At 42.0% G+C, this 20,394-nt stretch overlaps 1 protein-coding gene across 3 annotated transcripts in view; it reads left to right on the top strand.

Annotated features, from left to right (window-relative positions):
- The window catches only part of LOC141095321 (glypican-5-like), a 442,719-nt gene that overhangs the window by 235,364 nt on the left and 186,961 nt on the right, over positions 1 to 20,394 (top strand). For 2 of the 3 annotated variants that reach the window (XM_073581289.1, XM_073581288.1), the window contains one exon: positions 6,330 to 6,450. The exons of the other annotated variant lie outside the window; for it this stretch is intronic. In XM_073581289.1, coding sequence (XP_073437390.1) covers positions 6,330 to 6,450 — 121 coding nt within the window. The remainder of the gene's footprint in view (positions 1 to 6,329; positions 6,451 to 20,394) is intronic. 3 annotated transcript variants of the gene reach the window in all.

The raw sequence follows: 20,394 nt of genomic DNA, 5'->3' as shown, positions 1-20,394 counted from the left end.
GCGGGGATGCAGGGGGAGAAAGTGCTAATGTTAAAGGAAGAGGGAGTATTCCTGTTCTGTTTTAAAATGTGTTGAAAGGAAAAAAGAAAAAAGGAAAAAAAAAGAAAAAGGGGTTACTACTGTTGAGTAGCCCATACTGTTATTAAAGTAGAGGTAACGGTATGCTAACAAGTTGATTCAATGTGTAGTATGTATAAAAATATGTAACAGGTCCCGGGTACAGGGTATGATAAAAAACGCTGACCATGACTTTCTAACTTGAGGGACAAAGAGACGGAAGAGAGTGAACCAGACAGTGGTCCGTCAGTCAGGTCCCCGACACCACGGACACCCCAATAGGATAGGCGGGCGCTAACGATGACCTGGTAGGCGAAAGGCCTCGGTCATGGCGTTCTGGACAGTTGAAGGTAACAGAAGGGAAGAGTAGTGGGAGGTACCGCTGTAGAGTAGTCTGGGTGGACCTCGCCAACCTGAGAGGAGTTGTCACGTGGTGTGCGCGCCAGCAAGTAGCAGTAGGCTGCTCGGAGCATGGTGCTCCCACTTTGGTTCGGTCCCCCGCGTGTGGCGGGTTTGGCTCAACAACCGGTCCGACAGCAGACAGTGGACAAGTTTCAGGATGACGTAAGTAGGGAGTACGATTGTCGGGGACAACAATAGACAAAGGAAGAGGAGTGTGGGGAAGGTGACTTGACGGACGGGCTTGACTGGAGGAAGAAGGGAAGGTTTGTGCACTATAGATGGATATTGGCAGTGACAGAAGAGAAACAGCTGGGGAAGATGGAAAAGGAGTGCAATACCTAAGTTTGACCACAAGATGGCAGGGGGGAGTGTAGTTCAGGACTTGACAGCAGCTTAGGGCTTTAGAAAACGCTTAGTCATGGGGGGCGGGGAGATAGGAACCCAGGAGGGAAATTCCTGAGGAAGGGGATAAATAGAACAGGAGTGGGTTCCAGAGTGTTCTAATCCTGGGAGGAGCTCAGGAGGAGAAGGACCAGTACGGAGAACTGACAACGGTGGAGAGCTCGACCAGGGGACTGATAGGAAGAGACAGTCAGGGTGGCCCCTGATGCAAAGAACCGCAGGACAGACGAGGCCCCGGGGGTACCGATTGGACGACGACCTCGGACAGGTGAAGCGCTGGTGGTAGATAGGTCTAGGACAGCCCCAGCGAAAGATCCACGAGGAACGTCACTACGGCAGAAGGAAGGTGAAGGTACCCGGGCCTGGATACACGTAGCTGTAAAGGAACTGTGGTGTATGGCTACGGTCCTCAGGAGGACGGCCAATAAACTCGGACCTGTTACACGCAAGATCTGCCTCCATCTGTTGTCTGTGTTGTCTGTGCACTGTAAGCAGTGGACCACCCCCCAATCCGGGCCATTACTACAAATGCACAATAAAAAACTTGTATGCGACACTGTTCACACTGTGGCAATGCACAGCTTCCAGCTTAACAGCCTAGTAGTGACACCCTTCTGTGAGATCAAGCGGGCTGCCCAGCGCTATCAAAATGCATGCCATGTGAACAGACACCGCAGTTCACAAGACCAAATGGGCCTAACTGCACTCTGAATAAAAAGTGCAAAAAAACACATAAAAAATGTGAGGTATTAGCTGATATTTTGGTCGTTAGACAGCTGCAACACATACTGTTTGATAGGCAATCACTGCTACAAGCCAAGCAGCTGCGGTGACTCGAACATATTTTTCGAGCACCCCAAAGTCACTCAGTTAGCACACGAGCATGCTTGGATAACACCTACTTACTGTTACGTGCTGTCGACCAGTGTCTTGTTTTGGCTATTCTCAGCAAGGCAAATGAGAAAGAGTATGTAGTGCCTGATAATTATTGATAGTCCCTGGTGAACCTATATTAGTACTCATTAGTCATCATTCAAATTTCCTTGTTGCACGTACGTTTTTTTCACAGATACAGCTTGTAGCCATTATACTCTATGGTCCTACTCACATGTCAGTGTTTTTTATTCATGGATCGTGAGTCCGTGCAAATCTATGGGTCCGTGAAAAACACGTGCAGCATATGGATGGCATCCGTATGTTTTCCATGTTTAAGATTGCAAAGGAAAGGTGAAGATTTGTAATTTATTTATCCATTAATTAACCCCTTTACTCCCAAGGGTGGTTTGCATGTTAATTCCCAGACCAATTTTTACAATTCTGACCACTGTCCCTTTATGAGGTAATAACACTGGAACGCTTTCATGGATCCCGGTGATTCTGACATTGTTTTCTCGTGACATATTGTACTTCATGTTAGTGGTAAAATTTCGTTCAGATAACTTGCGTTTATTTGTGAAAAAAATGGAAATTTGACGAAAAATTTGAAAATTTCGCAGTTTTTCAACTTTGAATTTTTATGCTCTTAAATCACAGAGATATGGCACTCAAAAAACTTAATAAATAACATTTCCCACATGTTTACTTTACATCAGCACAATTTGGGAACCAAAATTTTTTTTTGTTAGGAAGTTATAAGGGTTAAAAGCTGACCAGCGATTTCTCATTTTTGCAACACCATTTTATTTTTACGGACCACATCACATTTGAAATCACTTTGAGGGGTCTATATGATAGAAAATACCCAAAAGTGACACCATTCTAAAAACTGCACCCCTCAAGGTGCTCAAAACCACATTCAAGAAGATTATTAACCTTTCAGGTGCTTCACAGGAATTTGAAAGTTTAAAAAAAATGAACATTTAACTTTTTTTCACAAAAAAAATTACTTCAGGTTCAATTTTTTTATTTTACCAAGGGTGTCAGGAGAAATTGGACTGGAAAAGTTATTGTGCAATTTGTCCTGAGTACGCCAATACCTGATATTTGGGGGGAACCACTGTTTGGGCGCATGGCAGAGCTCGGAAGGGAAGGAGCGCCGTTTGACTTTTTCACTGCCGTGCCACGTTTGGAGAGCCCCTGATGTACCTAAACAGTGGAAACCCTCTACAAGTGACCCCATTTTGGAAACTAGACCCCCCCAAGGAACTTATCTAGACATATGGTGAGCACTTTGAACACCCAAGGGCTTCACATAAGTTTATAACGTACAGCTGTATAATTAAAAAAATCATATTTTTCCACAAAAATGATCTTTTCACCCCCAATTTTTATTTTCCCAAGAGTAACAGGACCCCAAAAGTTATTGTGCAATTTGTCCTGAGTACGCTGATACCCCATATATGGGGGTAAACCACTATTTGGGCACATGGCAGAGCTCGGAAGGGAAGCAGCGCCATTTAACTTTTTTGGCTGGAATTGAGATTGAACGCCATGTCGCGTTTGGAAAGCCCCTGATGTGCCAATACAGTGGAAACCCCCCCAATTCTAACTCCAACTCTAACCCTAGCCCTAGCCCTAACCCTAGCTCTGACCCTAGTCCTATCCCTAGCCCTAATGGGAAAATGGAAATAAATAATTTTTTTTTTATTTTATTATTTTTCCCTAACTAAGGGGGTGATAAAAGGGGGTTTGATTTACTATTTATGGCAGGTTTTTATTTTTGGCAGTTGTCATACGCTAAAAGACGCTTTTTATTGTAAAAATAGTTTTTGCATCACCACATTTTGAGAGCTATAATGTTTCCATATTTTGACCCACGGAGTCATGTGAGGTCTTATTTTTTGCGGGACTAGTTGACGTTTTTATTGTTACCATTTTTGGGCACGTGACATTTTTTGATCACTTTTTATTCCGATTTTTGGGACGCAGAGTGAACAAAAACCAGCGTTTCATGAATTTCTTTTGGGGAGTGCGTTTACACCATTCCGCGTGCGGTAAAATTGATAAAGCACTTTTATTCTTTGGGTCAGTACGGTTACATCGATACCTCATTTATGTCTTTTTTTATGTTTTGGCGCTTTTATGCAATGAAAACAATTTTATATAAAAAATTATTTTTACATCGCTTTATTCTGTGAGCTATAACTTTTGTATTTTTTCGCTGATGACGCTGTGTGACAGCTCGTTTTTTGCGGGATAAGATGACGTTTTCAGCGGTACCATGGATATTTATATGCGTCTTTTTGATCGTGCGTTATTGCACTTTTTGTTCGGCAGTATGATAATAAATCATTATTTTTTGCTTCGTTTTTTATTTTTATTTTTTAAGGGATTCGCTAAAGAGGTTAACTAATGGAACAGTTTTATAAGGTGGGTCATTACGGATGCGGCGATACCAAATATGTGTACTTTTATTGTTTTTTGTTTTTTTATTTTCAAAAAATGAATTTATTAGGGAATGTTTTTTTTTATCTATTTAGCGATTTTTTTAAAATTATTTTTACACTTTTTTTTTTTTTCTACTTTATTATAATGTCCCATGGGGGACATCACTGTCCTGTGACAGATCGCTGATCTGTCACAACACAGATCGCTGTGGCAGATCAGAGATCTGTCACAGGCACTGCTGCAGGCTTCCTCATGCCGGCGCTTTGCGGGCAGTGAGTAAGCGAGCTCCCTGCAGGCCCCCGAAGGCCCCCGTCGCCATATTGGATCCGGGGACCTGCAGGGAAGGCAACCCCCGCAGCGGCGCTGCACATCGCGCTGCTGTGGGGGTCGCAGGGAAGCACGGAGGGAGCCCCCTCCCTGACGATGCTTCCTTTAACCCCCGCTACACCGCGATCATGTTTGATCGCGGTGTGCCAGGGGTTAACGTGTCGGGGGCGGTCCGTGACGGCCCCTGACACATTGTGCCGGGTGTCAGCTGTGATAATCAGCTGATACCCGTCCGCGATCAGCTGCGCTCCCCCCGAGAGCACAGCTAATCGCATTAGACGTACTATTCCGTCCTTGGGACTTAGGTCCCAGGTCACATGGACGGAATAGCACGTCTAATGTAGGAAAGGGGTTAAGAACACTGATGGTAAAAACAGACACTCAGACCATACACTTATGAAATGCTGATGCAAAACACTGATGGACACCAGTACCATTTTTTCACGTACGTGTGAATGAGGTCTCAAGGTGTAAAGAAAACAAATTAAACCACATATCACAAGAATACTGTGCGGGCCCTGATGATCTAGAAGTCTCTTATCCACCTACATAACCAGGATGCCACAGAGTTGTCATGTGTCTACTGGATCTACTGGCACATGGCAGCTCTGACACCTCCAACAATGACAGAAATTAGATCAACCTCATCATGTTTGATATCTTGATCCTATCCTGAAAAAAGCTTAGCAACTAACAAAAACATCCTGCTTTTTCTATAGCTCCCAGTATCTACTGTGTATTGGATAATGACTATTAATTTATGGCCACTTCTCCAATAGTGTGCACCAAATTCTCTGGACTAGGAGGGCTCCGCAGAGCTGCTCTGCGTTCCCCATATATTTCCATCAGTGGGAGACTATTGATGGCATTTCATTTTTTAGCCATTTTTTTTGGGCTATGGCTTTCAATTGAGTAGAAGATGCCTCTCCTTATCTTGTGTATAAGATTTAGGCATGATCTGAACTGAGTTATCCCACTGGGTTGCCTTGAAGTTGTCTATATAATTTTTTTGTGGGACTTTAACATGCCACCTCATGCCATGTGTGTTCTAAATTGTTTTTAACCTCTTATCTTGGGACACAGGGTCCTCTATAGAGTAGGCTTGATCTCTGTCTAGAACTAGGGGTTCCCTTATATCGGGTAGAAGGGACCACTAGTGGCTGTAGGGTTTGTCAGGGCCCCCAGGGATAGCCATCGTGAGCGGGGGCGCTACAACGTTCCCCCCTTAGGGTGCCAACCTCCGCAGCCAGGCAGGGTACAGCTCAGTAAACAATTAGGGACTCATAGGGGTTACCCTAGTGTGGGCTATGTTTGAACACTTTTTTTCATTTTCTGTCACATTTTTTCTGGTGTGTACCACATTCGTGGTTTTTAAACAATAAAGTATCGTTTTAGGGATTTAATATATGAGTTTAATTTGAGAACCCTTTAAGGATTATATTTCAGATTGCTATTATGCCTTCAGTGCCAATATGAGAAGGGGATTAGAGGTTGTGGTCTTTAGTTTTTCGCTTCTAGTTATGCATTGCTATGATCGCTCCGGACAGTAAAAAAGTGGAGGATGGATTTTATAATGCGCCTACCTTCTTTATCATCATTATTATTATTATTATTATATGCTCTGTTTCATTGAAGCTAGGTCATTTGTCAGGATTACATGGTGCGTATATACTGTATGCAATGCAAATGAAAAATATGATTTTATGAGCACATGAACAAGCAAATAAATCAATTCTAGTTTGACAGCACTTTTACACTGGACTCCTCAGCACTTTCAGATCACAGTTGGTTATCTGTTTCTTTGTCTTCCATAGTTACACGAACCTCGTCGTTTCCAGTGATTTAAAAGATCAAGTAAACAATCCTGAAGTTAAAGTCCGAGGGTCCAATGTCATCGTCAACCAAGTAATCAATAAGATGCGACTCTTCATACAGGTATGGGAAGCTGTTTTTGGCTTTCACTTTTAGATCAGACCTGGAATGTTGTATCAGTTATTGTCTATACTGACATTTTATTCCTCCTGTTGTTTTGGTGTGTGTTAAAAATGAACACAAAAATTAAAACTGCCCTGGTCCGGCATCCAGTTCAGTCCTCCATCGCAGCTATATCGGCACTGTGTTCACTTCTGTGCCAGCAATCCTCTGCACAGCAACTTGGGCACCCCTGTCGCTTATTAGTCACTGACCTCATGTGACTTCATTCCATCGCAAGGGCCTGGTAAGCGACAGAGGGATCCAGGAAGGTAAGCAAGCTGGTACAGTCATGGCCGAAAGTGTTGGCACTCTTCAAATTGTTCCAGAGAATGAAGAAAAATTAATGCAATTACACATTATTTGTTATACACATTTCTAATTCCTTTGTGTGTATTGGAACAACACAAAAAAAATAAAAAAGGGGAAATTGGACATAATTTCACACCAAACTCTAAAAAAGGGCCAAACAAAATTGTTTGCACCCTCAACTTAATATTTGGTTGCACACCCTATGGAATAAATAACTGCAATTAATCACTCCCTATAACCACCAACAAGTTTCTTACACCTCTCAACTAGAATTTTGGACCACTCTTCCTTTGAAAACTGCTCCAGGTCTCACATATTTGAAGGTGCCATCCTCCAACAGCAATTTTAAGATCTCTTCACAGGTGTGCAAAGGGATTTAGATCCAGACTCATTGCTGGCCAGGTTTGAACTCTCCAGCGTTGTGTTTCCATCCATTTCAGGGTGCTTCTTGAAGTATGTTTGGGGTCATTGTCTTGCTGGAAGACCCATGACCTAGGACACAAACCCAACTTTCTGACACTAGGCACTACATTGCAACCCAAAATCTTTTGGTAATCTTCATATTTCATGATGCCTTGTACACAGATAGTGCCAGATGCAGCAAGAAAAAACCCTCCAGCCTCCACAGAATTTGATTGTAGGTACTGTGTTCTATTCTTTGTAAGTCTTATTCCGTTTTCAGTAAACAGTAGAATGATGTCATCTGTCCACAAGTTGCTTTTCTCAGAAGGGTTTTGAATTTCTCATATATAATTGGCAAACTGCAGTCTAGCTTTTTGTGTCCTCCTGGGTCTCATTCAAATTGATTATGTTGTGCACCGTGGACAAAGGAACATCCATATCTGGAGATGGAATTATAGCCTTGAGAATTTTGTTTCTCAAATCCTCAGTCAGTTCTCTTTTCCTTTTTCTGTTCGCTATGCTTTTTGTGGCTAATACAGACACATAATGCCAAGACAATCAACTTCTCCCCTTTTTTCTTGTTTTAGGTTACTTGCCAGAGGGGAGTTTGAACAAGCATCACATGCTTGAAACAAAGTTGTTTGCCCTCAATTTTGGCAATGTGCCAACAATTTTGTCCAGCCCTTTTTTGAAGTTTTGTGTGAAATGATGTCCAGTTTGCCTTTTTTCTTCATTTTTTTGGTGTTCCAGTACACACAAAGGAAATAGACCTATGTATAACAAAACGTGTTATTGCAATAATTTTTTGGGAGAAATACTTCATTTTCTGGAACAATTTCAAGTGTGCCAACACTTTCAGACATGACTGTATGTATTTTTGGATTCACCAATATACAAAAGGGAAGACACATTTTCTTTTAACAAAGACAAAGCTTTTGGACAATTTTTTGTCAAAACAGTCCTATTTTGTTCTTTGATATTTTTCTTTAACCCCTTCCTGACATCCGACGTACTATCCCGTCCACGGTACCCGGGCCCGTATGACCGTGGACGGGATAGTACGTCTACCGCGATCAGCGGCGCCCACGTGGTGAGCGCCGCTGATCGCGGCCGGGTGTCAGCTGATTATCACAGCTGACACCCGGCACATTGTGTCAGGGGCGGTCACGGACCGCCCCCGACACGTTAACCCCTTGCACACCGCGATCAAACACGATCGCGGTGTACCGGGGGTTAAAGGGAAGCATCGGCAGGGAGGGGGCTCCCTCCGTGCTTCCCTGAGCCCCCCACGGCAGCGCAATGTGCAGCGCTGCTGCGGGGGGCTCCTTTCCTCCAGGCCCCCGAATCCAAGATGGCGACGGGGGCCTTCGGGGGCCTGAGGAAGCTGGCTTCCTCAGTGCCTGCAAAGCGCAGGCATGAGGAAGCCTTCTGCAGTGCCTGTGTCAGATCGCTGATCAGTCACAGTGATCTGTGATCAGCGATCTGTCACAGGACAGTGATGTCCCACCTGGGACTATTTAATAAAGTAAAAAAAAAAATAAAAAAAAGTGTAAAAATAATTTAAAAAAAATCGCCAAATATATTAGAAAAAAAAAAAAATATTCCCCCAATAAATCCATTTTTTTGAAATAATAAAAAAAAAAAACAATAAAAGTACACATATTAGGTATCGCCGCGTCCGTAACGACCCGCCCTATAAAACTGTCCCATTAGTTAACCCCTTTAGCGAACCCCTTAAAAAATAAAAATAAAAAATGAAGCAAAAAATAATGATTTATTATCATACCGCCAAACAAAAAGTGTAATAACGCGCGATCAAAAAGACGCATATAAATATCCATGGTACCGCTGAAAACGTCATCTTGTCCCGCAAAAAACGAGCACCACACAGCATCATCAGCGAAAAAATAAAAAAGTTATAGCTCGCTGAATAAAGCGATGCAAAAATAATTATTTTTTATATAAAATAGTTTTCATTGCATAAAACCGACAAAAACATAAAAAAAGACCTAAATGAGGTATCGCTGTAACCGTACTGCTGTGAAGAATAAAACCTCTTTATCAATTTTACCGCACGCGGAACGGTGTAAACGCACCCCCCCAAAAGAAATTCATGAAACGCTGGTTTTTGTTCATTCTGCGTCCCAAAAATCGGAATAAAAAGCGATCAAAAAATTCCACGTGCCCGAAAATGGTACCAATAAAAACGTCAACTCGTCCCGCAAAAAATAAGACCTCACATGTCTCGGTAGGTCAAAATGCGGAAAAATTATAGCTCTCAATATGTGGTGATGCAAAAACTATTTTTACAATAAAAAGCGTCTTTTAGCGTGCGACAGCCGCCAAACATAAAAACCGCCATAAATAGTAAATCAAACCCCCCGTTATCACCCCCTTAGTTAGGGAAAAATAATAAAATAAAAAAAATGTATTTATTTCCATTTTTCCATTAGGGTTAGGGTTAGGGCTAGGGGTGTGTTGGGGTAGGGTTAGGGCTAGGGTTAGGGTAGGGTTAGGGCTAGGGCTAGGGCTAGGGTTAGGGTTAGGGCTAGGGTTAGGGCTAGGGTTAGGGTTAGGGGCGTGTTGGGGTTCGGGTTGGAGTTAGAATTGGGTGTTTCCACTGTTTGGGCACATCAGGGGCTCTCCAAATGCAACATGGCGTCTGATCTCAATTCCAGCCAATTCTGAGTTGAAAAAGTCAAATGGTGCTCCTTCCCTTCCAAGCTCTGCTATGCGCCCAAACAGTGTTTTACCCCCACATGTAGGGTATCAGCCTACTCAGGACAAATTGCAAAACAATTTTTGGGGTCCAATTTCTCCTGTTACCCTTAGGAAAATAAAAAATTGGGGGCAAAAATATCATTTTTGTGGAAAAAAATGATTTTTTTATTTTCACGTCCGAGTGTTATAAACTTCTGTGTAGCACTTGGGGGTTCAAAGTGCTCACCACACATCTTGATAAGTTCCGTGGGGGGTCTAGTGTCCAAAATGGGGTCACTTGTGGGGAGTTTCAATAGTTTAGGTACATCAGGGGCTCTCCAAACGCACATGACACCCGCAGACCATTCCATCAAAGTCTGCATTCCAAAACGTCACTGCTTCCCTTCCGAGCCCCGACGTGTGTCCATACAGTAGTTTTCTCCCACATATGGGGTGTCAGCGTACTCAGGACAGATTGGACAACAACTTTTGGGGGTCCAATTTCTCCTGTTACCCTTGGGAAAATGAAAAAATTGGGGACTAATTGATCATGTTTGTGGAAAAAAATACGATTTTTTTATTTTCATGCCCGGGCATTATATACTTCTGTGAAGCCCTTGGGGGTTCAAAGCGCTCACCACACATCTAGATAAGTTCCTTAGGGGGTCTCGTTTACAAAATGGTGTCATTTGTGGGGGTTTCCACTGTTTAGGTACATTAGGGGCTCTCCAAAGGCAACATGACATCCGCAGACCATTCCATCAAAGTCTGCATTCCAAAACGTCACTACTTCCCTTCCGAGCCCCGACGTGTGCCCATACAGTAGTTTTCTCCAACATATGGGGTATCAGCATACTCAGGTCAAATTGGACAACAACTTTTGGGGTCCAATTTCTCCTGGTACCCTTGGGAAAATAAAAAAATGGTGACTAAAAGATCATGTTTGTGGAAAAAATACGAATTTTTTATTTTCACGCCCGGGCGTTGTAAACTTCTGTGAAGCACTGGGGGGTTCAAAGTGCTCACCACACATCTAGATAAGTTCCTTAGGGGGTCTAGTTTCCAAAATGGTGTCATTTGTGGGGGGGTTCCACTGTTTTGGTACATCAGGAGTTTTCCAAACGCGACATGGTGTCCGATCTCAATTCCAGCCAAAAACGTCAAATGGCGCTGCTTCCCTTCCGAGCTCTGCCATGCGCCCAAATAGTGGTTTACCCCCACATGTGGGGTATCAGCGTACTCAGGACAAATTGGACAACAACTTTTGGGGTCCAATTTCTCCTGGTACCCTTGGGAAAATAAAAAAATGGTGACTAAAAGATCATGTTTGTGGAAAAAAATACGATTTTTTTATTTTCATGCCCTGGCATTATAAACTTCTGTGAAGCCCTTGGGGGTTCAAAGCGCTCACCACACATCTAGATAAGTTCCTTAGGGGGTCTCGTTTCCAAAATGGGGTCACTTGTGGGGGTTTCCACTGTTTAGGTACATTAGGGGCTCTCCAAAGGCAACATGACATCCGCAGACCATTCCATCAAAGTCTGCATTCCAAAACGTCACTACTTCCCTTCCGAGCCCTGACGTGTGTCCATACAGTAGTTTTATCCCACATATGGGGTGTCAGCGTACTCAGGACAAATTGGACAACAACTTTTGGGGTTCAATTTCTCCTGTTACCCTTGGGAAAATAAAAAAATGGTGACTAAAAGATCATGTTTGTGGAAAAAATACGAATTTTTTATTTTCACGCCCGGGCGTTGTAAACTTCTGTGAAGCACTGGGGGGTTCAAAGTGCTCACCACACATCTAGATAAGTTCCTTGGGGGGTCTAGTTTACAAAATGGTGTCATTTGTGGGGGGTTTCCACTGTTTAGGTACATTAGGGGCTCTCCAAAGGCAACATGACACCCGCAGACCATTCCATCAAAGTCTGCATTCCAAAACGTCACTACTTCCCTTCCGAGCCCCGACGTGTGCCCATACAGTAGTTTTCTCCCACATATGGGGTATCAGCATACTCAGGACAAATTGGACAACAACTTTTGGGGTCCAATTTCTCCTGGTACCCTTGGGAAAATAAAAAAATGGTGACTAAAAGATCATGTTTGTGGAAAAAATACGAATTTTTTATTTTCACGCCCGGGCGTTGTAAACTTCTGTGAAGCACTGGGGGGGTCAAAGTGCTCACCACACATCTAGATAAGTTCCTTAGGGGGTCTAGTTTCCAAAATGGTGTCATTTGTGGGGGGGTTCCACTGTTTTGGTACATCAGGGGTTTTCCAAACGCGGCATGGTGTCCGATCTCAATTCCAGCCAAAAACGTCAAATGGCGCTGCTTCCCTTCCGAGCTCTGCCATGCGCCCAAATAGTGGTTTACCCCCACATGTGGGGTATCAGTGTACTCAGGACAAATTGCACAATAACTTTTAGGGTCCTGTTACCCTTGGGAAAATAAAAATTGGGGTGAAAAGGTCATTTTTGTGGAAAAAATATGATTTTTTAATTGTACTGCTGTACGTTATAAACTTCTGTAAAGCCCTTGTGGGTTCAAAGTTCTCACCACATATCTAGATAAATTCCTTGGGGGGTCTAGTTTCCAAAATGGGGTCACTTGTAGGGGGTTTCCACTGTTTAGGTACATCAGGGACTCTCCAAACGTGACATAGCGTCCAATCTGAATTCCAGCCAATTTTGCATTGAAAAAGTCAAACGGCGCTCCTTCCATTCTGAGCTCTGCCATGCGCCGAAACAGTCTTTCCCCCCCACATATCAGGTATCTGCGTACTCAGGACAAATTGCACAATAACTTTTGCAGTTCAATTTCTCCTGTTACCCTTGGTAAAATAAAAAAAATTGAACCTGAAGTATTTTTTTTATGAAAAAAAGTTAGATGTTCATTTTTTTTTTAAATATTCAAAAAAATTCCTGTGACGCACCTAAAGGGTTAATAAACTTCTTGAATGTGGTTTTGAGCACCTTAAGGGGTGCAGTTTTTAGAATGGTGTCACTTTTGGGTATTTTCTATCATATAGACCCCTCAAAGTGGCTTCAAATGTGATGTGGTCCTAAAAATAAAATGGTGTTGTAAAAATGAGAAATCGCTGGTCAACTTTTAACCCTTATAACTTCCTAACAAAAAAAAATTTTGGTTCCAAAATTGTGCTGATGTAAAGTAAACATGTGTGAAATGTTAGGTAACAAGTTTTTTGTGTGCCGTATCTCTGTGATTTAAGGGCAAAAAAAATCAAAGTTGGAAAATTAAGAAATTTTCAAAATTTTCGCCAAATTTCAGTTTTTCTCACAAATAAACACAAGTTATTTGAATGAAATTTTACTACTAACATGAAGTAAAATATGTCACGAGAAAACAATGTCAGAATCACCGGGATCCATGGAAGAGTTCCAGAGTTATGACCTCATAAAGGTACAGTGGTCAGAATTGTAAAAATTGGCCCGGTCATGAACGTGCAAACCACCCTTGGGGGTGAAGGGGTTAAATACTCAAAATAAACTTGAAAAGATTCAAAGATGAGACAAATCTATTAACCGCTTCCCAACCGCCCACTGTAAATAAATGTCAGCACTTGCAGGGCCTTGTGCAGCGACGACGTCTCTCTACGGTCGGCGGTCTTGCAGGGCGCTGGACCCCCAAGGTCCTGCAAGCGCTGTGAATCCGTTTCAGAGCACTAGCTCTGACGTATGACAGGTCCCAATGATATTACCCTTTGCTGTCTTCTTGATGCCGCAATCGCAGCATTTAGAAGATAGCGAGAGGGCGAGTGCTCCTTCACTCACCTCTCCGACGCCCTCTGTGATTAGATGTGATCACATCACGGAGCATTCGAGAGTTGTCATGGCAGCTGGAGGTCACATGATGACCTCCGAGTCTGCCAGCTAAGGTGGCCTGATATTCAGCCAGCAGCAGAGTCAAACAGATGATCTGCCAGTGTTAAACTGACAAGTCTTATGCAATACAATACATGTGTATACTAATCTATGAGACCAGTAATCAGAAAAATAAAAATGTAAGTCCCATACAGGGACTAAGTAAAAAAGTTTAAAAAAAAATTAAAAAAGTAAAACTATTAAAAAGAAATCATAAAATAAATAAAAGAAGAAAATATTAAACTAACAAATATGTATGTTTCTCTAAAAACAAGAAAAGTACACATATTTGGTATTGCTGTGTTCGCAACAACCTGACCTATAAAACTGTCACACTAGTTAACTCCTTTTGTGCATACCGTAAAAAAAGAACAGAAAAAAAACTTTGCTTTTTTATCATATTGCCAAATAAAAAGTGGACCAAAAAGTCAAATGGAAATAAAAATGGTACCGATGAAAACGTCATCTTGTTCCGCAAAAAACAAACTGCCATACAGCTCCATCAGTGGAAAAATAAAAGTAATAGCTGCCTGAATAAAGCGATGAAAAAGCAATTGTTTTTTTCTATAAAATAGTTTGTATTGTGTAAAAGCGGCAAAACATAAAGATATAAATGAGGTATCGCTGTGATCGTACTGACCCGAAGAATAAATCTGCCTTATCAATTTTACCGCACAAGGAACTGCAATAAAAAACATCAAAAACAATGCCTGAAATGATATTTTTTGTTCATTCTGTCCCCCAAATAATCTGAATAAAAAGCGATTAAAAAATTTCATGTGCCCGATAATGGTACCAATGTCAAATCGTCCCTCTAAAAAACAAGCCCTCACATGAGTCAGAAATATGTAAAAATTAAAGCTATCAAAATATGATGATGCAAAAACTTGTTTTTGGGAAAAAAAAGCGTTTTTTAGTATGAGACAGCAACTGAACATATAAAAACAATATAAATCTAATGTAAAGTAGACATGTGGTAAATGTTATTTATTAACTTTTTTGTGTGGCATAACTCTCTAGTTTAAGGGCATAAAACTTTAAAAGTTTGAAAATTGCTAAATTTTCTCCAAATTTCCGATATTTTCAGAAATAAATGCAAGTCATATTGGACAAATTCTACCACTATCATGAAGTACGATATGTCCCAAAAAAAACAATCTCAGAATCAGTGGGATCTGTTGAAGCATTCTAGAGCTATAACCTCATAAAGTGACAGTGGTCAGAATTGAAAAAATTGGCCTGGTCAAGAAAGTAAAAACAGGCTCTGACGTGAAAGGGTTAACACAGGAAGCCTTGACGTTAACCTAGAGGCTTTAACCTAGTTGCATAATAGACAAGGAGAAAAATGATCCTTTTCTGAGGATAATTCCCAATGGGCAGCAATTGGTAGTTCTGCCTTGAATGCAGAATATAACTAGGATGTATTCTCATCTTCGCAGGAAGGATAGAGGTTACCGGTGACACACGGCAGTCATTTACCTTTAGATAGACAGGTTTATATAAGTGTAAACTGATGACTATTTCTTGTAGTCACCGACCATCAACAATTATCATCTGTAATGTTACCATAATCCAGCCACACTGAAAAATATCTAGCATGACATAGTATTTAGACTTCTATCCTCTCCTATCTTTCCACCATTGTCACATCTTCCATACTTCACAACCCATCAGGTACAGCTAACTACAAATCTATCACGTGTCCTTAAACTTCGCCTATTTCTCAAAATCCAAGAATCCAATCTGTGATGAAAAGGCAGTTGTTAAATGTCTTCACTTTTCACCCTTGCGGTTCCTACCGGGTCATTATGACAGTCTCACGATAATAGACTAGGAAGCATAGTATATATATATATATATATATATATCACTATTACAGTGTTGGAGGCTTTCTTGTCCTATCGGAGGTTTGATTTATGTCAAACTACAAAATCAGTATTATATGCTGAAGAAAATAGCTAATTATTTGTACCAGCTGCAAAATTCATTATTATGCGCTCCATGTTATCTAGTTATTTAGATGGAAAGCGTTTAAAAGGTTACACCACTACAGAGAGATCCATTGCAGAAGCGCGACAAGAAACCCTCCATCAGCAGATTATGGTACCCAAACTGCAGTGTTCATAGTCGTTCTCCTTTCATCCTCAGAATAAGAAATATAACAAGTCTGCCCATAAATATTTATTACCAGGCTAATAGTAATGTGGGAGGCGATCGTTGGAATAAAAAAGTGTGAAGTATTCGAAATCTGCTGCTTTTCATGACCTCTTCCTGACATCATTACATTGTACAATGTTAGGTGCAGTGATCCAGTGGTTTCACGGGTTATACATATCATTTACTAACATAGGCTTCACTTGTTAAAGGGAACCTGTCACCCAGGGTGTTTTTCAGTTAAAGAGCCACCTTCAGCAGCACTAAGGCTGCATTCTGTGAAGGTGGCTCTTCTTTTTCTGACCCCTAGTAACGCTGAAATATCGACTTTTATAAATAGCTCCTCATACCTGTAATGTGTCCCATAGGTATGGTGTGTCCCCCTGTATCAGCCGCCTACCATCTGTCCATCATGCCTGTCCTGTGTCTCAGCGCCGCCCACCATCCGTCCATCATGATGCCCCTGTGCATCGCTGCATCCTCCTGTTTTGAATGCCAGCGCCTGCGCTGTGACAAGAGTTCTCGGGCATCCGCAGTGCGCGCTGCCCTAAAACCGACATCAGGCTATTGCGCCTGCGTGTTGTGGAGGCCCCAGATCCCGCCCCGCAGTGTGTTATGATGTATTCACACTGCTGGGCTGAGGCCTCCGCAACACGCAGGCGCAATAGCCTGATGTCGGTTTTCGGGCATGCGCAGTGAACTCTTGTCACAGTGCAGGCGCCGGCATTCAAAACAGGAGGAGGCAGCAACGCACAGGGGCGTCATGATGGTGGGCGGTGTCCAGACACAGGACAGGCATGATGGACAGATGGTAGGCGGCTGATACAGGTGGACACACCATACCTATGGGACACATTACAGGTATGAGGAGCTAGTTATAAAAGTCGATATTTCGGCGTTACTAGGGGTCAGAAGAAGAAGAGCCACCTTCACAGAATGCAGCCTTAGTGCTAACTGAAAAACACCCTGGGGGTTGACAGGTTCCCTTTAAGGAAATCCCAATATTGCAGCAACGTTGTTTCTAATACTGTCTACAGTGGATTTACCAATTGCTGGGAATGCAAATCAGTCACAAGAATATTGACATAAAAGGTACAATATATTGGGACATTCTATTTTTTTATGGGCTTCCTTATTCTGAATCTCTTGGTGCGTCTGTGCAACATACTGTACAACCAATTGATCCGGGCAGCAAAAAAAAAATGAACATTACCTTCCTGGTTCCCATTCACTTGGATGGGTCAGTGATCTAACACTTTACACCACCGCTAAAATAACAATGTACTGTATAAAATACCAATGTACTGTCAGCATTGGTGAGACTTAGGCGCATGAGTGAGCGCCATGGTCCCTTGAATAAAATGATCTGTGGTGGTGCTGAGTACATCCATTCAAATATTAATTGCTTAATCTAAGCATAAGTCACCCATTTTAAAATGATAGATAACCCCCTTTTAAGGGGCGTTTTATTATAAAAGGTTTCCTGATCTTCACCTATCCCCAGCAAGTCCAAGGATTGGCAACTCCATCTCCTGCCCTATGTTTGACAAAGGAGAGCAATTTCTAGGTCAGCACATGACCAGTGATGAGCGTGGTGTGTGGAGGAGGCTGGTATAGTACTCATTTCAGTAGCTAAGCCAGTCTCCTTCTCTGTCTATGCACTATATTTATTGTAGGGGCTTCAGCTCTCTGGTAGCCACTTGGATATGCACAGGAACAGGGTGTTTATCTCAAAACAGAAAAAAGTTTCTTGTCCTTCTTAAAAGTTACAGCTCCAAACTGAAAGCAGCCTTTCTTCAGCACAAATGAATAACAAATGGTCCTTCCTTCAGCAAAAATGGATAACACAAAAGTCCTTTCTCTTGGAAAGGCAAAGTAAATACAAAACGGGCTCACCTACTTGGTATTATCTGCATTTCTCAGTCTGTAGCAAAGGCTATCCACCATGAACAGTCTTTCCCCAGCTTCAACACAACACACTGTGCTGAGCTAACCTAGCTGCCTGTTATTATGCATGTAAGACCTGGTCTCGAGTATGGAAATGACCTTACCCACCCAGGCTCTTTTGGTTGCTCCTAAATCCCGACCAAAATCCAGTCAAATAAAAACCCTCTCAGTAACCCAATGTCACTGGTTTTTACAGACTTTATATTACCGTTTCCAGCTGCCATGGTGACATATACCTGCCATCCAGGACGTAGCCTACTGATTTCTCACAATATACATACATATATATATATATATATATATATATATATATTGGCTGGGACACCATAGTAGGCTCACTTAGCTATTGAAATGGGCCAGTAACCGAGCGGTAAAGATAAAAGATGAAGGCAGGAGCTGGTAACTATGAGACTAGTTGCAGTGAACTTAGATTGGTAGCACCACTCCAGAACTACAATAAAAAAACAAACAAAATGGTGGAGTGGTGCTTTAAGTATAATTTAGTTGAACAGAACAAGCTCTTTAATATCCTCCTAAGGCTGTATATTGACTGAAATGCGTTGACTGATCACAGGTCTCCTGTCCAGAATTTACAACCTCACAGACACGTTAGACTGTAATTTCGGGTTGGGAGACCCAAGGTCAGTCCGTGCATTTTGGTCCATATACGGACCTTGAAATACGCTCTTGTGAACCCATCCAAATACTAACACCTTCACCCAGTGGTCAAAGATATGAGTTGGAACCGATCATATTCTACTTTGATAAGCATACTGGTCACATCAGTTTACTTACTGCTTTGCTAGTGATTGTGGTGACTGCCAGCCTGAGGACCCTTTACACATGTTCCTTAATTCCCTTTATTCCCTGGGAACACTGATTCAGAACACTGATCAATGATTAATTCCTTGGTGTTTTCCTTATTAACACTCTAAATAGCACAGGTCGTTTGATCATAATTTATATAAGTATCTTCTGAAACATCAAAGCCTTCAGTGAAGCAGTAAGTTTCCTTGTTGGTTTTCACTTTGCTGGTAGGTATCCAATTTATATGAATTTCCAAGATTTTTATTCCTGCACAGATCCTCTATTGATTCAGCTGGCTGTATTTAATAGCACTCTGCTCTGTTGGTGCATAGGAACATCTGTACTGAATCCTGACATTGAACTCATTCCATTTATAAAGCATGTTCCTGTCCTACAATGAGAATGGAAGATCCTTACGGCAGGTTTTACTGCAGATGTTCATAAGCTGAACTGGATTGAGTTACACTGGGAAATGTGTTCATTAATTGTTCACTTGCATCTTAAACTTTGCTAACTGGGTTTCCTTTGAAGTGACACAGATGGACGGGTGCTGAGGATGCGATTGAACTGATTTACAACTAACAGTAATTTGTCCTCAAGAACAGGTTGTTCTTTGTGTTTGTACTGTTGAAAAAGATCATTCTCACTAATTTAGAATTTTTTTACATTTTATGTTATTTTCTAATTGTATTCAAGCATCACTCCATCGTTTTTTTATTGCAATGCTTGATTGGTGCTCCTAACGTAACCATGCCATCTTCAACTGCAAATGGGCATGTAAGGGGTTGCAGTGTGATATCTGCCTTTAACCCCTTTCTTGGTCCGTCCCGATGTTTTATAATGATATTGACATTGTATATTTTAATACTGTATATTTATGTAAAGTATTTTTCTGCTACTGAACTGTATATACTGTAATAATATAGGGAAAGTGCAGTGTTCCTGTCTGGCCAATAGATGGGGGACAATAAGCATAGTATAGTAGTAGGAATAAGGAAACCAGCATGTAGATAGTTAACCATAGGAGGGGCACGGTGGATAAGGTAGTAGGACTTCCTTATAGAAGTCAGTTTGGGCCAGGGCGCCCATGCAGCTAACTTGGGCTAACTAGCCCCTGGCAACACCGTGTTATGTAACGTTGCCAAAGGAAAAAGCCCAGCTATATAGTGTTCGTGGACAGGATTTCACCAGAGGGAGCAACAGCAACAGTGCTAGCGGTGCAGTATAAGTGGGACTGCAGTTGCCGGCGAAGACTAAGAAGTACGGGCAGGTCTCTCAATATGTGACAGCTTATTGCATGGGCTGATGCCCTCAGAACTGGGGTGAAATGGCTGAGGGAGTCCCCTAACGAAGTAAGGCTGAACAGTAAGGACGCTGTTGGATCGAAAGGTGCCGTCCGTCCCGGAAGCGAGCTTAGTACAGGGAAATTTAAGGAGTTGCACATTGTGCAGGCTGATGTTGATGCTAGAAAGAATGCGAATATTCTGTGTACCAGAATCAGTAAAGTTACCAGTTTGAAAGTTGAATTGGACTGTGGCTCATTTTGTATAAAACCAGACCGTGAAGACCTACAGAAACAGAGAGAGGACCCTGACAGTGCTGGGGAAAAAGCCACAGGTATGCAGTGTTATGGCCAGTATTTGTATGTGACGGGAGGGTAGGGCGCATTAACACAAATGCTATCAGCCACGACTACCTCCC

This window comes from Dendrobates tinctorius, unplaced genomic scaffold, assembly GCF_039654945.1.
Source record: "Dendrobates tinctorius isolate UK_male_01 unplaced genomic scaffold, ASM3965494v1 ptg000069l, whole genome shotgun sequence".
NCBI lineage: Eukaryota > Metazoa > Chordata > Amphibia > Anura > Dendrobatidae > Dendrobates > Dendrobates tinctorius.
The sequence above is the reverse complement of the archived record's forward strand: the minus strand, read 5'-3'. Positions and strand labels throughout refer to the sequence as shown.